At 46.7% G+C, this 19,152-nt stretch overlaps 1 protein-coding gene across 1 annotated transcript in view; it reads left to right on the top strand.

Annotated features, from left to right (window-relative positions):
• The window catches only part of LOC139264466 (histone deacetylase 9-like), a 1,015,340-nt gene that overhangs the window by 398,541 nt on the left and 597,647 nt on the right, over positions 1–19,152 (top strand). The window contains exon 7 of the mRNA XM_070880994.1: positions 10,114–10,245. Coding sequence (XP_070737095.1) covers positions 10,114–10,245 — 132 coding nt within the window. The remainder of the gene's footprint in view (positions 1–10,113; positions 10,246–19,152) is intronic.

Below are 19,152 nucleotides of genomic sequence, written 5' to 3'. Positions count from 1 at the left end.
CTCTCTCTCATTCTCTCAATGTCTGTTTTACAGCGCAAAATGCAATTTTTTTCTGTATCTTTCTTATTCTTATTGTTCGTGTCTGTGCCTCGTTGTTACTTTGTATCTACTCCCCCCGCCCCCCTCAATGTGGGTTGTCTGGCTGCCTTTCTCAACAGTACCGTGAAAAGAGAATGAGACAAAAGAGTGTGCAAATCCAGGTTCAGTGATTGTACCTGAGATACCATTGAAATTGATTCTCATTAGATCAGGGAATCCCATAGATTTAGTATTGCTGAACAGTTTACAGTAAATGGACATAATGAACAACATATGGTGAAATGGTTTGTTTTACTTCATGTGGTTTAGTATTTAGGTGGAAAATGCTTTTAAATATTAGAAAAATGACTCCCTGTAGGGTTCTCCTAATAGCTCAGTGAATACATTTATCAAGTGGTGTGGCACTGTGCCTTATAGACCTGGAAGGTACCAGATTCGAACTCTGATCTGCACTGAGTTGATCTCAGATGGGGTAATAGGGTTAGTACCAACTGTTCTATGTACTCATTGCTAGGGAGGAGAACATCAGCCAGGGACCCCACTGCTAGAAAGTGTGTGCTTGTGTGTGTGCATAAGAATAGAATCAGCCAAAGCCGTGATGCTCAATGACAGAACAGCCTGACAACATTCATTGTTTAGGTCCACATATGAGTAATGACACTCAAGCCGGAGGGCAACTAGCATGTGTGGAACTGTATCCCTGCATGAATCAGGGCTGAGAACATCGAGTGATTTTTTTTTTCACCTCTTTAATGCAAGAATCTTGATGCCATTTTAAGTTTATTTAGTCTGTTTGGGGGGAAATTTAACCCCTAAAAATGGGTGGATTTGGGTAGGGTAGACATGTAAAAATCTGAAACCTGACCCAACCCACCTCTAACTTGCCCACTTCCAATTTTAGCGGACACGGGACAGGGCAGGATCAGGGTGGTATCGGATTGGAAGCGGGGCAGGATTGGGATGGGATCGGAGCAGGAGCGGGTCAGGAGTGGGCGAGATCGGGTCGGGAGCGGGTGATATCGGAGCGGGATCGGTGCGGGAGCGGGGCGGTATCCATCACTGCGGTCAGCTCGGTGGTGATGGCGTTGCATCGTGCTGACGCGTCGCAACATCCCTCTCCTTCACTTAAAGAGCAGGGATGCTGTGAGGCCTAGTGAGGCCTCTGTGGAGCCCACTGGGCCACCAGGGAGGGGTTCGGCTGGGCCAGGGGCCCAACTCAGGAGTCAGCCGACAATGAAAACAAAATGGCAGCTGTGCTCCCGCAGGGTAAATTCCCCCGCGGGGCAGAAAAGGGGTCAGCCAGCGGCAGATGGTAAGGGGTCAACGCGCGGCCGACAACGGGTCGGAGCGCCGGGCGGGTGGAAACACGGGGCGCGACAGAAACCCGTTTCCACTGCCCCAGCCCGCGGGCAATTGCAGATGGGTCAGCCCCGCCGTCTGCACCCATTTGGAAAGGCCTTATTGCCCCATTATCACCTCTTAGAGGCACTAACGGGCCTTTTCTGAAGGACAGTTTCCCCCCTTACTTTTATATAGCTCCGTTTATAACCTCAGGACATCCCAAAGTGCTTTACAGCCAATAAAGTACTTTTTAAGTGCAGTCACTGTTGTAACGTAGAAAACATGTCAACCAATTTGCACACAGCACGGTTCCACAAATTGCAATGGGATAATCATCTGAGAATCATTTCAATTGAGGAATAAATATTGTTCAGGACACTGGGGATAACTCCCTTCTTCTTTGAAATAATGCCATGAGCTCTTTTATGTCCACCTGAGAGGGCAGACGGAGTGTCTGTTTAACATTTCATCTGAAAAATGGGACCTCTGACAGTTTAGCACTCCCTCAGTATAGCACTGGAGTGCCAGCCTAGATTATGTGCTCAAGTCTCTGGAATGGGATTTGAACCCTTAACCCTTAACCTTTTACCTCAGAGGTGAGAGTGCTACCACTAAGCCATGGCTAACACTAAGTAATACTCATTCCATTCCTCTCTCCCCATTGTATTGTGGCAAAATGCAATGAATATACATTTTTATTGTTGGAATGTAAATAGAACACTAGAACACAGTGGGGGTTATTTTCATAATTTCTGCTTAGGCGGTTAACTGGCAATTTGTTCCTCTCTCTAGTAGATGTTAATAATAGTGAAACAATTTTTGTGTTTGACACATTACTAGTCAAATTGCCAAAATAAATTGGTCACGCATCTTCATTTTATAACCATCATCCTTCTTCGTGAGATGGTGGGTTAAAATTTCGCTTGCACTTTTTCCCCTTCCGGCTTCTCCTGAAGCCATTGACTCTTTGCTGTGAACAGTTTCTTTCCAGTACCTTAACCAAATGGCCATTACGCATGAGTGCCAGTAGGCTAGTTAATTGCAGGGGAACTAGAGAAGTGTTTGATCTTGCCCAAGAATCAGAGAAATTTATAGCACAGAATGAGGTCATTCGGCCCATCATATCTGTGCCGGTCAAAAAAGATCTATCCAGCCTAATCTCACTTTCCAGCCCTTGGTCCCAAGCCGGGGGCGGCGGAAACGGGTTTCCGTCACGCTCCGTGTTTCCACCTGCCCGGCGCTCCGACCCGTTGTCGGCCGCGCGTTGACCCCTTACCATCTGCCACTGGCTGACCCCTTTTCTACCCCGCAGGGGAATTTACCCTGCAGATCCAAGTACTTTTTAAATGCTACGAGGGTTTCTGCCTCTTCCACCCTTTCGGGCTGTGAGTTCCAGACCCTCTGGGTGAAAAAGTTCTCCTCAACTCTCCTCTCATCCTTCCCCCAATTACTTTAAATCTGTGCCCCCTTATTATTGACTTCTCTGCTAAGGGAAATAGGTCCTTACTAGCCACTCCATCTAGGCCCCTCATAATTTCATACACCTCAATCAAGTCTCCCCTCAGCCTCCTCTATTCCAAAGAAAACAACCCAGCTTATCCAATCTTTCCTCATAGCTAAAATTCTGCAGTCCTGGCAACATCCTTGTAAATCTCCTCTGTACCCTCTCTAGTGCAATTACATCTTTTTGTAATATGGAGACGAGAACTGCACGCAGTACTCTAGCTGTGGCCTAACTAGTGTTTTATACAGTTCAAGCATAACTCCCCTGCTCTTGTATTCTATGTCCACCTGATGTTCACACTCATACTCCTGAGCAGGGGCTGCTGCATAGTGATCAGAAGTGAGGACCCTGAGGCAATGTTGCTCTCCTGACTGATTGAGATCAGCAAGCTCAGACAGACTGGAGGTTGAATCTACGAACTTGCTGGTCTGTATGGCTAAGCTATTCACCGGATAAACCTGCTGAGCCTTTACAAAGCTTCCTTATTATTACAATTAGAAATATAGCACTGTAATTTAAATGTATCTGCTTATTCACAGCTTGAGTTCAGAGAATTGTGAGCTACTTCTCAAAAATAGCTTGACAACTAGATTTTTGTTGCTTTAGGTCAGTTAACCGATCTGTAAAATTTGCTGAGTTGTAAATAAAGCAGTATGACACATGTTAATTCAGAAAACATGTACGTTATACACAAAGAGATGAAGGGGGGAATGGTCCTTTTCAATCCCCACCTGAAGTCAGACAAGATCATGTGGAAATGGCAGGCAAGGGGGATACTGAGGCATTGTGTTACCTCACCACCCCAACCAATAATTCCCTCCCCATGCCCGAGCTGGGACTACACTGCCCACTCCTTCTTCACCCGCTGCATGCAAATAGTGGCTGGGGTTTTCTTTCTTTCCGCCCTGTTACCGTGGCTTCTCGGGGCACTAGAGGTGGCCTGCAGTAGTCCCATGGAAAGAGAGGGCATTGTAGCTGCCTCTTCGCTATCCATCCTGTTACCAGTGACTTACCTGTTGAAGGCCCCATATAATGAGGCTGGCATGCCTCAGATTTAACCACCATTACAAATTTAACTCTGGCTGGTCAGGTTTCTCAGGCCTTGGGGAACCTGTCAGCTAAAGTAAGATGAGGACTGCTGGATGCAGGAAGTAAGTACCTTTACACTTACCTCCTAGATTCAGCATTCCTGCCTCACCCACCATCGTGATTGGACACCAACCCCCCCCTCCCCCAGCCCTCTCCTGAAGCTTCCAATTCCCTCCACCCCCTACCCCCACTGAGGTCTCTGATCCCTCCTCTGTACCCCGATCACTATCCCGGACTCCCCCTCCAGCCCTGCTGCTCCTCTTGCTCCCGAGTTCCAACAATGCTCCTCTGGCCCCTGTCATCTCCACCCTCCCCCCCCCACCCCCCCCCCACTGCACCCCCCCCCCCACTGCACCCAACCCCCACCCCCCATCTCAGTCGATGCTCCTCCAGCCCCAATCCACTTTCTTACCCCACCCCTTCAAATTCCTCCGGCCAGCCCTGTTATGTATGTAAACATTATAACTATGTAAGATTTGCCACCAGAGGGCGCAACTGTTGGAGGCTCAAGGGTCACCTGCACACCCCGTGCAAGGGAGTATAAAATGTTGTCTGCCATGCTGCTTAGGCATTCTGGAGTTGTATTAAAGAGACGAAGGTCACATCAGTTTTAGCTCACAGTACTCAGTCTTGTGGAGTTCTTCCATATTTAACAATTGGCGACGAGAAACAGATTACGAACTTTCACGTGGTCATGGCTGCCGTTGGTATTTTAGAGAGATTTGTAGAAGGTGATAATTGGGAAGCCTTCATTGAGCATCTCGACCAGTACTTCGTGGCCAACGAGCTGGATGGGGACGACAAAGCAATAAAGCAGGGCGATTCACCTCACCGTGTGTGGGTTCACAATATACGGCCTCATCAAGAATCTGCTAGCACTGGAGAAACCAACAGAGAAGACATATACAGAGTTGTGTACGCTGGTTTGGAACCACTTCAAGCTGAAGGAGAGCATCTTAATGGCCAGGTATCGCTTCTACACACACCACCGCTCCGAGGGCCAGGGCGTGGCGAGTTATGTCGTTGACCTGAGATGCCTTGTGGGAACTTGCGAATTTGCTGGATTTTTGGGGGAAATGCTGCGGGACTTTTTTGTACTTGGCATCGGTCACGAGGTCATTCTTCACAAGCTGCTGTCCGCTGAATCCCTAGACCCGAGCAAGGCCATCATGATAGCCCAGGCATTCATATCCACGAGCGATAATACCAGACAGATATCTTCCCAGTATCGAAGCTCACCGGCAAGCACTGTGCATAAAATAATGTCGCGAGCAGGCAGAACTGCATATGGCAGGGCCTACACGTCTGCAGCTGCAAGACCCAGGATGACTCAGAGTCCGCCATCGGGCGGGAATGTAAATCCATTAGCACCATGTTGGCGCTGCGGAGATAATCATTGAGCCCATCAATGTCGATTCAAGCACTACGTGTGCAAAGGCTGAGAAACAATGGGGCACCTCCAGCAAATGTGCAAGAATGTGGCAGAGTCGGCAGAGAATGATCGATCCGGCGCGGATCACGCAGAACAAACAAAAGAGACAACCCAACCCGAGGAAGAAGTGTATGGGGTACACACCTTCACCACCAAGAGCCCTCCTATTATGCTGAAAGTCAAATCGAACGGTATTCCGGTATCAATGGAGTTGGACATGAGGGTGAGTCAGAATGCTTTTGAGAAACTGTGGGGCAACAAGGCACAAAGGCCCAAACTGAGCCCGTTTCAGACAAAGCTGCACACCTACACCAAAGAGCTCATACCAGTCATTGGCTGTGCGGCAGTTAAGGTATCGTACGATGGAGCTGTGCATGATTTATCACTGTGGATTGTACCAGGCGATGGCCCAACGCTATTCGGCAGAAGCTGGCTGGGAAAGATTCAATGGAACTGGGACGACATCAAAGCACTATCTTCAATGGATGATGCCTCATGCGCCCAAGTGCTGAGCAGGTTTCTGTCGCTGTTTGAACCAGGCATTGGCAACTTCACAGGCGCCAAGGTGCAGATCCATCTAGTCCCTGATGCAAGGCCCGTTCATCACAAGACTCAAGAGGTTCCATATATGATGCAGGAGAAAGTCAAGATCGAACTGGACAGACTTCAACGAGAGGGAATCATATCGTCAGTCGAGTTCGGGTGGGCCAGTCCAATTGTTCCAGTGTTGAAAAGCGATGGCACGGTCAGAATCTGCAGAGACTACAAGATAACGATCAAAAGAGTCTTGTTACAGGACCAGTACCTGCTACCCAAGGCAAGGTTCACAACGTTAGCAGGGGGGGAAGTCATTCACCAAGTTGGACCGAACCTCCGTCTACATGACACAGGAGCTGGCTGAATCTTCGAAAAGATTGATGTGCATCAACACGCACAAAGGACTGTTTATATACCACAGGTGCCCTTTTGGGATTCACTTGGCTGCTGCCATCTTCCAGAGTCTGCTGAAATTGGTTCTGCTCACCGTTGTGTTTCAAGACGACATCCTGATCACCGGTCATGACACCACAGAACACCTGCACAATCTGGAAGAGGTTCTAAGTCACATAGACAGAGTGGGACTCAGGCTGAAATGCTCCAAGTGTGTTTTCCTGGCGCCAGAGGTCGAATTTTTGGGGAGAAAGATTGTGGCAGGCGGCATCAGACCCACGGACTCAAAGACAGAGGCCATTAAGAATGCACGCAGACCACAGAATGTGATGGAGCTGCGTTCGTTCCTGGGACTCCTCAACTATTTTGGTAACTTTCTACCCGGGTTAAGCACTTTACTGGAACCGTTGCACATGTTGCTACTTAAGGGTGACGACTGGGTTTGGGGCAAATCTCAAGAGATAGCCTTTGAGAAGGCCAGAAACCTACTTTGTTCTAATAAGTTACTTGTACTGTATGACCCGTGTAAATGATTAGTGCTAGCTTGTGATGCTTCTTCGTACGGAATCGTCTGGTTTGCTTTAACACACAATGTATTGGGCAAACTTCAGTCAGTTGCATACGCATCTAGAATTCTGTCTAAGGCTGAAAGAGCCTACAATATGGTTGAGAAAGAGGTGTTAGCATGTGTATATGAGGTTAAAAATGCACCAATATCTATTTGGACTTCGGTTTGAGCTTGAAACTGACCACAAACCGCTCATTTCGCTGTTTTCAGAAAGCAAAGGTATAAACACCAATGCTTCATCCCGCATCCAAAGATGGGCACTAACATTATCCGCCTGTGGCTATGTTATCCGCCACAGACCAGGCACGGAGAACTGTGCTGCTGCCCTCAGTCGGCCACAATTGCCCACTACCGGGTGGAAATGACACAGCCTGCAGACTTGCTTCTGGTCATGGATGTTGTTGAGAGCGAGGGGGTCACCCGTCACCTCGCTAGATCAGTACCTGGACCAGCCAGGATCCTGTGCTATCACTTGTAAAATGTTGCATCCTCAATGGGAGCTGGTCGGCCGTTCCCGGGGAAATGCAAGATGAAATTAAGCCGTATCATCGACCAAAGGTGAAATGTCCATCCAGTCGGATTGTCTCTTATGGGGTAATCGCGTGATTTTGCCAAAAAAAGTCAGGGAAACGTTTACACATGACCTACACAATACCCACCCAGGCATAGTCATGATGAAGGCTATAGCCAGGTCGCATGTTTGGTGGCCAGGCATGACTCGGACTTAGAGTCATGTGTACACCAGTGCAACACGTGCTCACAATTGAGCAATGCACCAAGGGAGGCTCCACTGAGTCTATGGTCATGGCCCTCCAAACCATAGTCCAGGATCCACATAGATTTTACTGGCCCCTTTCTCGGAAAGATGTCTTTAGTTGTAGTGGACTCCTACTCTAAATGGATTGAATGCGTAACCATGTCATCCAGCTGATCCATTGAAAGCCTCCGGGCTATGTTCGCCATCCATGGCTTGCCCGACATCCTTGTCAGTGACAATGGACCATGTTTCACCAGCCCGGAATTCAACGAGTTTATGACCCGCAATGGCATCAAGCATGTCAGGTCTGCCCCATTTAAGCCCGCATCCAATGGTCAAGCGGAATGGGCAGTCCAAACTATCAAGCAGAGCTTGAAATACGTGACGAAAGGCTCCTTGCAGACCCGCTTATCTCGGGTTCCCAATGTTGGGGAAGTCCAGAACCAGGGGTCACAGTCTAAGGATAAGGGGTAAGCCATTTAGGACCAAGATGAGGAGAAACTTCTTCACCCAGACAGTGGTGAACCTGTGGAATTCTCTACCACAGAAAGTTGTTGAGGCCAATTCACTAAATATATTCAAAAAGGAGTTAGATGTAGTCCTTACTACTATGGGAATCAAGGGGTATGGCGAGAAAGCAGGAATGGGGTACTGAAGTTGCATGTTCAGCCATGAACTCATTGAATGGCGGTGCAGGCTCGAAGGGCCGAATGGCCTACTCCTGCCCCTATTTTCTATATTTCTATGTTCCCCCTGCAGAATTGTTAATGAAGAGAGCACTCAAAACCAGGCTCTCCTTAGTTCACCCGGATCTAAATGATCATGTGGAAACCCGGCGTCACCAGCAAAATATGTATCACGATCGCGCGGCTGTATCGCGTGACATTGATGTTAACGACCCTGTGTTTGTCCTGAATTACGGTCATGGTCCTAAATAGGGCGCTGGCACTGTCTTGGCCAAGGAGGGGAATAGAGTGTTTATAGTCAAACTATTGAATGGACAAACGCGCAGAAAGCATTTGCATCAGACCAAACTGCAGTTCACCGAAACCAGGAACAACCTGAAGAGGACATCACCATCATCGATCCACCAACACACACCCAACCAGCAATCGACCTCACTGTCAATCAAGAGGATGAACCCACCATTCCCAACAGTTCTGTCAGACCAACCGTGCCGCAGTGCAGCAATGGTCCAACCAACTCACCCATGCCAGAGTTTGAACTCAGACGATCAACCAGGGGGCGTAGGGCCCCGGATCGTCTCAACTTGTAAATCATTTATATCAACGACTTTTGGGGGGGAGTGATGTTATGTACGTAAACATTGTAACTGTGTAAGACTTGCCACCAGAGGGTGCAACTGTTGGAGGCCACAAAGGGTCACCTGCACACCCCTTGCAAGGGAGTATAAAAGGTTGTCTGCCATGCTGCTTAGGCACTCTGGAGTTGTATTAAAGAGACTAAGGTCACATCAGTTTTAGCTCACAGTACTCAGTCTTGTGGAGTTCTTCCATACTTAGCAAGCCCAATCCTTTCTTTCCCCCCATGGTCCCTCCAACCCCCGATGCTCCTCCAGCCAGCCCTGATTTTCTCTCCCCTGCCCTTGATGCTCCTACTGCCAGCCTCGATCGCCTCTCACCCCCTTCCATTGCTCCTCCGGCCTGATCACCCCCACCTGATCCCTCCCTCCCTTCTCTCTGCGACTTAAGTGTCGCAGGTTTACCCACCTGCAGCCAGCCAGCATTTCCATCTGGCTGCCTGAGGGTGAGAAACAAAGATTTGAAATGCTATTCAGGCCCTGCTGTTAAATCCCGCAGGGTCTGCGGGAAACCTGTTCTCCTGGGTTTCCCACCTGCTTTCTAGCACTCCCTCCAACCCCTAGCTCCCGACCTGCCTCAAGATTAAAATTCTGGCCGAGGAATCTGGATCAAGGATATGGAGGACCCTGCAGAATTCCTACTTTGCCAGAACCCCAAAGGGGAGAATCTACTCAAGACACTAAAACAGAACAAAGAATAAAATGGCAGTAGCAAAGAATACTGAAGTAACCCACATGACTGAGGTGCTATTTTGTTGACAACGCCTAATTATGTCTCGAAGGATTGGATACAGGGATGTCCTCCTGCTGTTCTAAAACTAGATCCTGCTTGTTATATATTTTATACTTTCTCATGTACTCAGCAGCTTGTTTGTAGTGAGGTTTAGTGGTTTGTGAATGTTTACGTGGATGTGTTTTTGTGGACCATTACTGGTTCGATGATCAGCTTGGGCAAGTGCTCCTTGTTATTTTCCCCCACAGTTGGAATAATGAAGGAAGCAGTATGGAGGCAAAACACATTTGCCTGGAGCTGAATACACTTTTCCTGCCCTCTTATCACTCTCCTTGTTATATGACATGGATGTAATTTTGATACTGTGTTCCCAAACTTCATGTTCTCATGTTTTCACAGCCTCAGAGCCAAATTTGAAGGTGCGTTCCAGATTAAAACAGAAAGTGGCAGAGAGGAGGAGTAGTCCATTATTACGCAGAAAAGATGGCACCATTATCAGCACCTTCAAGAAGAGAACGCTTGAGAGACCAGGTAGTTGGAAAGAACATAATGCTCTTCATAAAAGCTGACACTTTTCTGTACGGGTATCTTTAATGCATCCGGGATCTTGGCTATATCTCAGTTTAGCACAATGATACAAATATTCTGACAGCCAATTAAAGCTGTTCCTTTCATAGAATCAAATGGTTTTGCTAGCTATAGAAATGAATCGGATTCAAGTAATAGAACAATGTAAGTTTGGACACTAAACAAGAAAACATTTTTAGCAACAAAAAATGCTATTTTATTCCAAATGGCTGTCACTTTTTGATTGATCGTATCATCTTTTTGATTGATCTTTCCCACTTTCCCATCATATCTGTCAAACTGTCCCCCCTCCAGAAGTATATCTAATTATCTTTTAAACCCATTTATATTATTGTCTTAAATGGCTGTCTCTGGTAACTTATTCCACAAGTCCATTATCCTTAATGTGAAAAGTTCCGGCTCACTTTCCTTCTTATTTCTGACTACTAATTCATTTTCCCTACTGTTTGAGCCCTTGGTTGCAGTGAACAGGCTTGCATGTATCAATTTTGTTAATTTCCTTCAAGATTTTTAAACCTTCAATTCGGATATTTCAAACTTAACTTTTTTCCAGACAGTTCAAGTTCAAACATAAGTCATAATTGATATGGTTTAAAATTTCTCTCAGGGCGTATTCCAGATTTTGACTGAGCTGTCCTGGGGAGGTGGAAAGCAGAGACCTGGCTCTTCCTCTTATGGTAGGAGGGATAACCAGTCAATCAGCCTCCTCAATACTACTTGGAGTAGGACACATCTCAATCAGGAAATGATACCTAGAACAAGGGACCAAAAGGTTGTTGCTGGGGTTTAGTTGCACCATAAGACCATAAGAAATAGGAGCAGGAGTAGACCAAATGACATATTGAACCTGCTTCACTATTCAATAAGATTATGGCTGAACTTCTGCATCAGCTCCACTTTTCCACCCTATTCCCATACCCCTTAATTTTCTTAATGCCCAAAAATCTATCGATCTCAGTCTTGAATGTCATCAATTGAGCATCCAAAGCTCTCTGGAGTAGAGAATTCCAAAGATTCACTATCCTCTGAGTGAAGACATTGCTCCTCATCTAAATCCTAAATGGCTGACCCCTGATCTTGAGACTATGCCCCCTAGTTCTAGACTCTCCAGCCAGGGGAAACAACATCTCAACATCTACCCTGTAAAGCCTTCTAAGAATTGTATACGTTTCAATTAGATCACCTCTCATTCTTCTAAACTCCAGAGAATATAGGCCTATCCTACTCAATATCCCCTCACAGGACAACTCTCTCATCCCAGGAATCAATCTAATGAACTTTTGTTGCACCCACTCTAAGGCAACTATATCCTTCCTTAGGTAAGGAGATCAAAACTATGCACAGTACTCCAGGTGTGCTCTCACCAAAGCCCGATATAATTGCAGCTTCACTTTTCCTCATGACATAAGTCTTAACTTGTATGTTTTAAGATTCTTCTCAAGGTGTATTGAAGCACCGCAACAGTGGGAAAGGCAATAAGACAATCATGGGCATGTCTTAGAGAACAATGGGCATCTGAATATTGAGTGCTAATGGTGCAATTTAATTGAGAGGCTCAAATGGCCCAAACTGTGATAGTGACTAGTTCATGAATGTTATGCTTGTAGCCTTCACCGATTTGTTGTTTTAAATAAATGTAGACAAATGGAATTTTTTTTGGAATCGTTCTTGTTAATTTTATCAGCAATGAGTTTGAGTCAACTTGATACAGGATTTCAGATATTACGGCTGATTGTGATACAGGTGGTGCAGTCTCGCGATATATACGAGAAGTAGTCAAATGCTAGAAATAAGATGTAGCATATAATTTATCCTGATACATCAAGGAGAATGGAGAAACCAAACATTATAAGAGAACTGTGTTCGAATTGGCGTGGGAGCTATATTCAAATGTCACTCAATTATATTGTTGTTTTGTGACCTGTTGTGTAACTCTGTTGGTGCTGAAATTTCACTAAGACTAATGAGTACTTTGTCATAAAAAATAGGAAATGCTCAAAATACTCAGCAGGTCAGGCAGCATCTGTGGAGAGAAAACAAATTTAACGTCATCAGTACGAGAAAAAGTTACAGATTCAGACAGTAAAATTTGGCCTCTTAGCTCTACCTGAGAAGGCCAGTTTTGGTGAAAAAATGGTGGCCGCATAATTCCGCGGGTCCTGCAGCAGCTGCCATTTTGAGCAGGTTGGCAGTGCTGCCGTTGCCTGCACTCACTGGAGAAATAGTAATGAGGCAGATTGTGACGACAATCAGTGTGCAACGCTGATTTGATGCACGACCTGCTATTTTCGACATCGCCGCTCCATTCAACGCCCTCTCCAAATCATGAACAACAGCAGGAAGGATCCACCACTATTTAAAGAGATCAGCAACAACTTGTAGCTGACTTACTTTTTGATTTCTACTGACTCTGTGTAAGTTGGTGCAATTGTTTGGAGTTGGTGAGGTGACAGGGAGTGTTGTTGCAAGCGGAGAAAGCTTTGTTTCTGCCACCAGTCATGGTGGGTCTACTTGGAGTCTCCCTCGCACTGGAGCATGGCAGGGCGATGGAGCAGAGGCAGCAAAGAAGAGGACAAGCTGCTCGCAGAGGGAGGAGAAGGAGGGGCAGGAGGCCACTCAGGAGGAGTCCTTACCCACCTAGGGTCTTCGGAGAACATTTTTCCTACCTGCACTTAAGCCAGCTGCTGTGTATTAGGAGGTTCCGCTTCAACAAGGAGGTGGTCACAGAACTCTGCTACCTCCTGGAACCAGACCAGCAGCCTCAGAGCAGGGTGATGATGGCACTACAAGTGACTCTCAAGGTCACCATGGGCCCTCAATTGTTTTGCTACAGGATGCTTTCACTCTGGAGCAGCGACATAGTTAACATCTTCTAGTTCTCCGTCCATTGCTGCATTCGGGAGATCACAGAGGCTCTGTACACCAGGAGAAGGAACTTCATTGTCTTCTCTCTGAACAGAGAGAAGCAGGAGCACACCTGTGGCTTTGCTAAGATAGCGGGCTTCCCCATGGTGCAGGATGCCATCGGCTGCACACACAAGGCTTTGTGGGCATCACATATCAACCTGAGATGTTCCACAACTGCAAAGGCTACCACTCACATAATGTGCAGTTGGTGTATGACCACGCCCAATACATCATGATAGTGATTGCCCGCTATCCGGCAGCAGTCATGATGCCTTCATCCTGCACCAGTCCGGTGTGCCAGCAAGCTTCCCCCCCACCATGTGAAATGCAAGGGTGGTTGCTTGGAGACAAGGATATCAATCTACTGGTCAGGTGGGAAGAGCAGTGGCAAATGGAATTTAATTCAGAGAAGTGTGAAGTAATGCACTTTGGGAGGGCTAATAAGGAAAGGGTATACACATTGAGCAGTAGGCCACTTAATAGTGTAGATGAACAAAGGGACCTTGGAGTGCTTGTCCACAGAACCTTGAAAGTAGCAGGCCAGGTGGATAAGGTTGTTAAGAAGGCATACGGAATGCTTGCCTTTATTGGCCGAGGCATAGAATATAAGAGTTTAAATTGTATTATACTTTAGTTAGGCCACAGCTGGAGTACTGCGTGCAGTTCTGGTCGCAGTATTATATTATATTATGATTGCACAGAGAGGGTGCAGAGAAGATTTACTAGGATGCTGCCTGGAATGGAGAATCTTAGTTATGAGGACAGATTGGATAAGCTGGGTTTGTTCTCATTGGAACAGAGGAGGTTGAGAGGAGACCTCATTGAGGTGTACAAAATATTGAGGGGCCTGGACATAGTGGATAGTAAGGGCCTATTTCCATTGGTGGAGGGGTCTATTATGAGGGGGTATAGTTTTAAGGTGGTTGGTGGAAGGTTTAGAGGGGATTTGAGGGGGGACTTCTTTATGCAGAGTGTTGTGGGGATCTGGAACTCACTGCCTGGAAGGGTTGTAAGTGGCGGGTGTTTGGAGTGTGTGTCTCTATGAGGGGGTCAGGTTCCCTTCTGACCAACTTGAGCGGTTCGAATCGCTCCCCCTCCCTTGGGTTCTGTATTCTAGATTTATTTGGGGGGTGTGACAAAAGTGCAGAGGACACTGGTTTGATGCAAAGAACTTTGGTTTTATTCCAGTCAAAGTAATACAGGCTTATTACTCTAGTAAGAAAATACACGACCAAACTTACAACCACTCTAATAAAGAACAATACAAGGAAAGGTACAAGGCCAAACTTAATACCACTTTAATAAACAACAATACAAGGAAAAGTACAAGGTTAAACTTATAAAGAACCATACACTACACATTCAAAGGGGGTTGCAGTAAAATTATACCTCCCACCTCCCAATACCTAATTCTAGCTAGGTTAGACTTCAGGGCAGGGACAATGCTTACCAATCCTTTTGATAGTTAATGGTAGATGGTGATATTCTTCCTTCCTTCAGGACTTCAAGACTTCGAGGCGGGAGAAGTTAGTTTTACAACTGTCACGTTGGTTTCTCTCCTTGTCTTGATGAGGTAGTAGCGACCACCTCTCTCCCCCACTAACCTCTGTTGAAAACAGGGGCAGTTATACGATTTCAGTGTTCTAATCTTGCCGCCCAATCTGTTCACAATCCTATAATTTTGGCGGGCTTGGTTCTTCTTTGTAATATTTTGTCAGGCTCGTTAAAGTTGATATGTCTTGGGTGGGTTGATCTTCGAAAAACTGTTACCTGATGGAAAAATTAGTTTGGCAATTGCAATGTCCTTTTGTGCTTAGTCTTTCGCATACAGGCTGGATTGGGCCTCTTTGTGATGTATATGCTGAAAATGGTTTGTCCAAACCCATGTTGATGGGGAGCTATCTCTGGGTGATACTGTGATGGTAATCTCTCTTGTGGAGGAAGATTTACAAATACTCATTCTTCCAGACAGGTTACCTCAGTCCTCACACCCAGACAGTTCCAATAATCAAGTGGGCTTCCCACAGGCTTGATTTTGTCTTGTAAAAGTTCATAATTCTATTGAAGTTTGTAGTTTCTTCCATAAGCACTTTAGAGTTCCAAACTTTTCGGTAGATAGTCCCAAATTAAATTTCCTTTCGAATGAGCTCAAACACAGGGGGGGTTTCTGGTGAATTTTACTCTCCGCAGGGTGATGGATGCAGAAACCTTCACCACTTTTAAGAGGTGGTTGGATGGGCACTTAAAGTGCCGTAACCTGCAGAGTTACCGACCTAGAGCTGGTAATTGGGATTAGACTGGATAACCTCTTGTTGGTCAGCAGATATGATGGTAAGTACTGCAGGGAATCGAATATGGCCAGGGTGATCTCCTGGACTAGTTTTGATCACCTGGATGGGTCGGAGAGGAATTTTCCCAAATTTCTTTCACCTAAATTGACATGGGTTTTTATCTGGTTTTTGCCTCTCCCAGGAAATTACATGGCTCAGGTTGGGGTGGAATGTAGAATGTTTCAGTGTAAGGATTGTCGCAGTTGTGTGGGGCGGACTGGTTGGGTGGGTGCTCTTTACCTTTCTGCCATTCTTCATTGTTCTTAGGTTTATATGTAACCTTTTGGGCTGCTGACCGAGGGCTGTGCGGCTCTTTGTCGGCCGGCGCGAACATTATGGGCCGAAATGGCCTCCTTCTGCACTCTAAATTTCTATGTTTCTATGTTTCTAAGGGATATCTGCTCTACATCAGGCTGATGACTCCCCTCCACAATCCTGCACTCATGGCCAGCATTCATATAATGAAAGCCATGTTGCCACGAGGAAGGTCATCAAGCAGACTATCGGACTACTAAAGCAACGAATACACTGCCTTCACCGCTCGCGAGGAGTCCTCCAGTACCCGCCGGAGTGGTGTCCTATTTTATGGTGGTCTGTTGCATCCTCCAAAACTTGGCCCTTTGAGGGCACAGCCCTTGTTACCACGGGTTCTGCAACTAACTCAGGAGGAGGAAGAGGAGGAAGGGAGAAAGGCAGAGATTCCTGATCCAGACAGGCTGCCTGTGAGTGCCTCATCAGACTCTGATTCCAATGAATGAAACCCCAGATCCCAAGCCACCACAAAACAAACAGTCCAAACTTAATTTATAAATTTAGTAAGTCCAATACTGCACAACAATGTCAACTAAATCACCCTTCTGTATTCCCTTAGTGTCTGCCTTTCATGTTCCTTTTCTGACTCCAGTGCTTCTACACAGTGCTACCCCAGTGGCTGCAGCATGGCTGGTGGAAGGCAGTAGGGGTGACTGCAGATGGCCTTGCAGGACGACTTCGAGCAGCTCTGGGCCTAGAAGGCTCAGCTGTACACTGCATCACCTTGGCATGGGCGGCAGCAGTCTGTGCTGGCTGGATGACAGGCAGCAGCAAGGGCACTGGCGCAGTGGCAGTGGTGGGAGTAGGAATGTTGTCATCCTGAGAGAGGATAGCAGGTTCTTGCTTCACGGAGCCACTGCCACTCCCCGGGGTGGTGCCTCAGCTTTCCTAGCCATCTGTTGGAGGATAGATTACTGGACTGCTGTGAGACTCTGCAAGTCCCTTTCCATATTTGTAAACCCAACCACGATGACAGCAATCTGATCTTGCGTACAGCAAGCTGAGACTGCATGAGAGCATACTAATCTTGCATGGTAGCAAGCTGAGACTGCATGACAGAACTCTGAGCTTCCACTGCAGTGCTCAGACGTTGGGTCTCATCTACTTGTGTTGTAATGGAAGCTGTGACATCGCTCATCACACCCAGCATCATGGCTGGGTCCACAAGTTCTCCAATGGAGTTGCCCATTATTTACATCCTGGAAATCATGGAAATCATGAATTCCAAGCTCCGTGCAATGTTGGAACCAGCCCCCATGCTCCTTGACACTGACAAGAGGCTCTCTGGCAGACTTGCCAGTGCACTAAGCATTTCTGTGCGCATGCCCATCACCCTTCTTCTGAGGTCATCTGAGTCCTGTGCAGCAGAATCCGTGCGCAAACTCACTCTCCAGGGAACTGGCACCCAAGCTACCCTTTCCCCCTGGCCTAGCAGCAGCCCACTCATGCCCGGTGCCTCACCACCTGCAGATCCTACCTCTATAATACCCTCTAAAGACCATGCAATGCCATTTTCTAAGTTGGTGCCTGTGAGTGTCAGATCGAGTGATGGTGTCTCTTCTCCTTCATTCACCCCCTCCATAACATCGGGGATAGGCTGGACTGGTGGGACCTCTTGAGTAACTGAAAGGAGAAAGGCACAAGGGTCGGGTTGTGGTAAGGGGAGTGAGGAGGGCGGGGGGGGAAGCAAGATCTCCATGCATACACCATAAGCAGCTTGAAAGTGAGAAGAGATTGTGGTATGAAGAGGAAGTGGGATGTGAGAAGAAGGATTAGGTATGAGCATACCATCATCAGCAGCAATAGTTTCAACTTCGCCGTTCAGCACGGACTTATTGATGGCCCCTCCAATTATCTCCAGCACTGTGTCCATGAGATTCTGCAGTCGGCTTCCCCCTCCGCCTATCAGCTGCTGCTCCTGGCAGTTGTTGTGAGCCACCTTGGCCTGCAAGAGAAAGGGACATGTGACCGTGTGTGTGTGGTTTAGTGTGTTTGGATAATGTGTCCGTCATGGTTGAATAAGTGGGAGTGTGTCCAAGGTGTGAGGTGTGTTGTAGCAGTGTGTGAAGGTTAGGTGACGCTATGATTGTGAGGTATGAGTGGTGATTGCTGGAGATTGTTGGTAGGAATGGTTGAGTGATGGAGATGTGGTGCATTGATCAATGTTTGCGACTAGTGTTGCATTTGGTGGGATATGGCATTGGAAGATGCATTCACTCACCTTGACCACTCATGTGACATCACTAAACATCTTGCAGCACTAGATCCAGGTACTGGGGGCAACACTCATGGAACTTACAGCTTGATCTATTTCCTCCCACATCCTTCTGGCATTCTGCCTGGAAGCACTCCTGCCCCCTTGTGCGTAAAGGACCTCACATCGTCTTTGAACCCCAAGGATTAAGACCTCCAGTGTCGCATCAGAAAACCTCCTCTTTTGCTAAGAGCAGGGTTGGGTTTCTTAATGAACCTTACAAAGAATCCAAAAATTGGAGGGAAGTAAGTAATATTGATTATCCTATAGTGCCAATATTTTGATCCTCTTTGGGGAGACCTTATTTTAAATGATCTCTTTGGTCCGTTAAAGGTCTCTAGCTCCTGCAATCAGAGCCTCATCCTGCACTCTGATTTTCTTCTAGTCCCTGAGGGCAGGAGACTCCATAATGATGGCACAACAGGGGCCTGAAATTTCAGCCCTCTAGTCTTTAGGTTTATTAATATTTATCAGTGAGCCTCATATCCCAAAACAAAGAAGATGATGCATTTCATTGTCAGGGCCCTATTTCTCTCTTATCTGCATTTTAAAAAAATTAACAAATCAAAATGTTGGATGTGTAGGATTTTTCTACAGAAGTTTCTGTGTATTCCAAATTCAATACTGGGAACAAAATAAAAATGAACAATCACTACTCACCTGCAATAATAATACTCCTTTCGAATTTCTCAAGTAGCCAAGCTGTCACTTAACTGGCAAATACTTAATTCATCCATTTTAAAGGTCAGCTGTGGCTCAGGTGAGTGTGCTCGAAGAAGAGCACACTCACCTGAGTCAGAAGGTTGTAGGTTCAAGTCTCACTCCAGGGTTTTGAAAACATAAATCTAGGTTGACACTCCGCTGCAGTGTTCAGGGAGTGCTGCACTGTCAGAGGTGTCGTCTTTCAGATGAGACGTTAAAACCGAGGCCCCGTCTGCTCTCTCAGGTAGACATGAAAGGTCCTATGGCACTATCTCGAAGAAGAGCAGGGAAGTTATCCCAGGTGTCCTGGCAAATATTTATCCCTCAATCAACATAACAAAAACA

The sequence above is a fragment of the Pristiophorus japonicus genome, chromosome 5 (genome assembly GCF_044704955.1).
Source record: "Pristiophorus japonicus isolate sPriJap1 chromosome 5, sPriJap1.hap1, whole genome shotgun sequence".
In the NCBI taxonomy this organism is placed as follows: Eukaryota; Metazoa; Chordata; class Chondrichthyes; family Pristiophoridae; genus Pristiophorus; species Pristiophorus japonicus.
The sequence above is the reverse complement of the archived record's forward strand: the minus strand, read 5'-3'. Positions and strand labels throughout refer to the sequence as shown.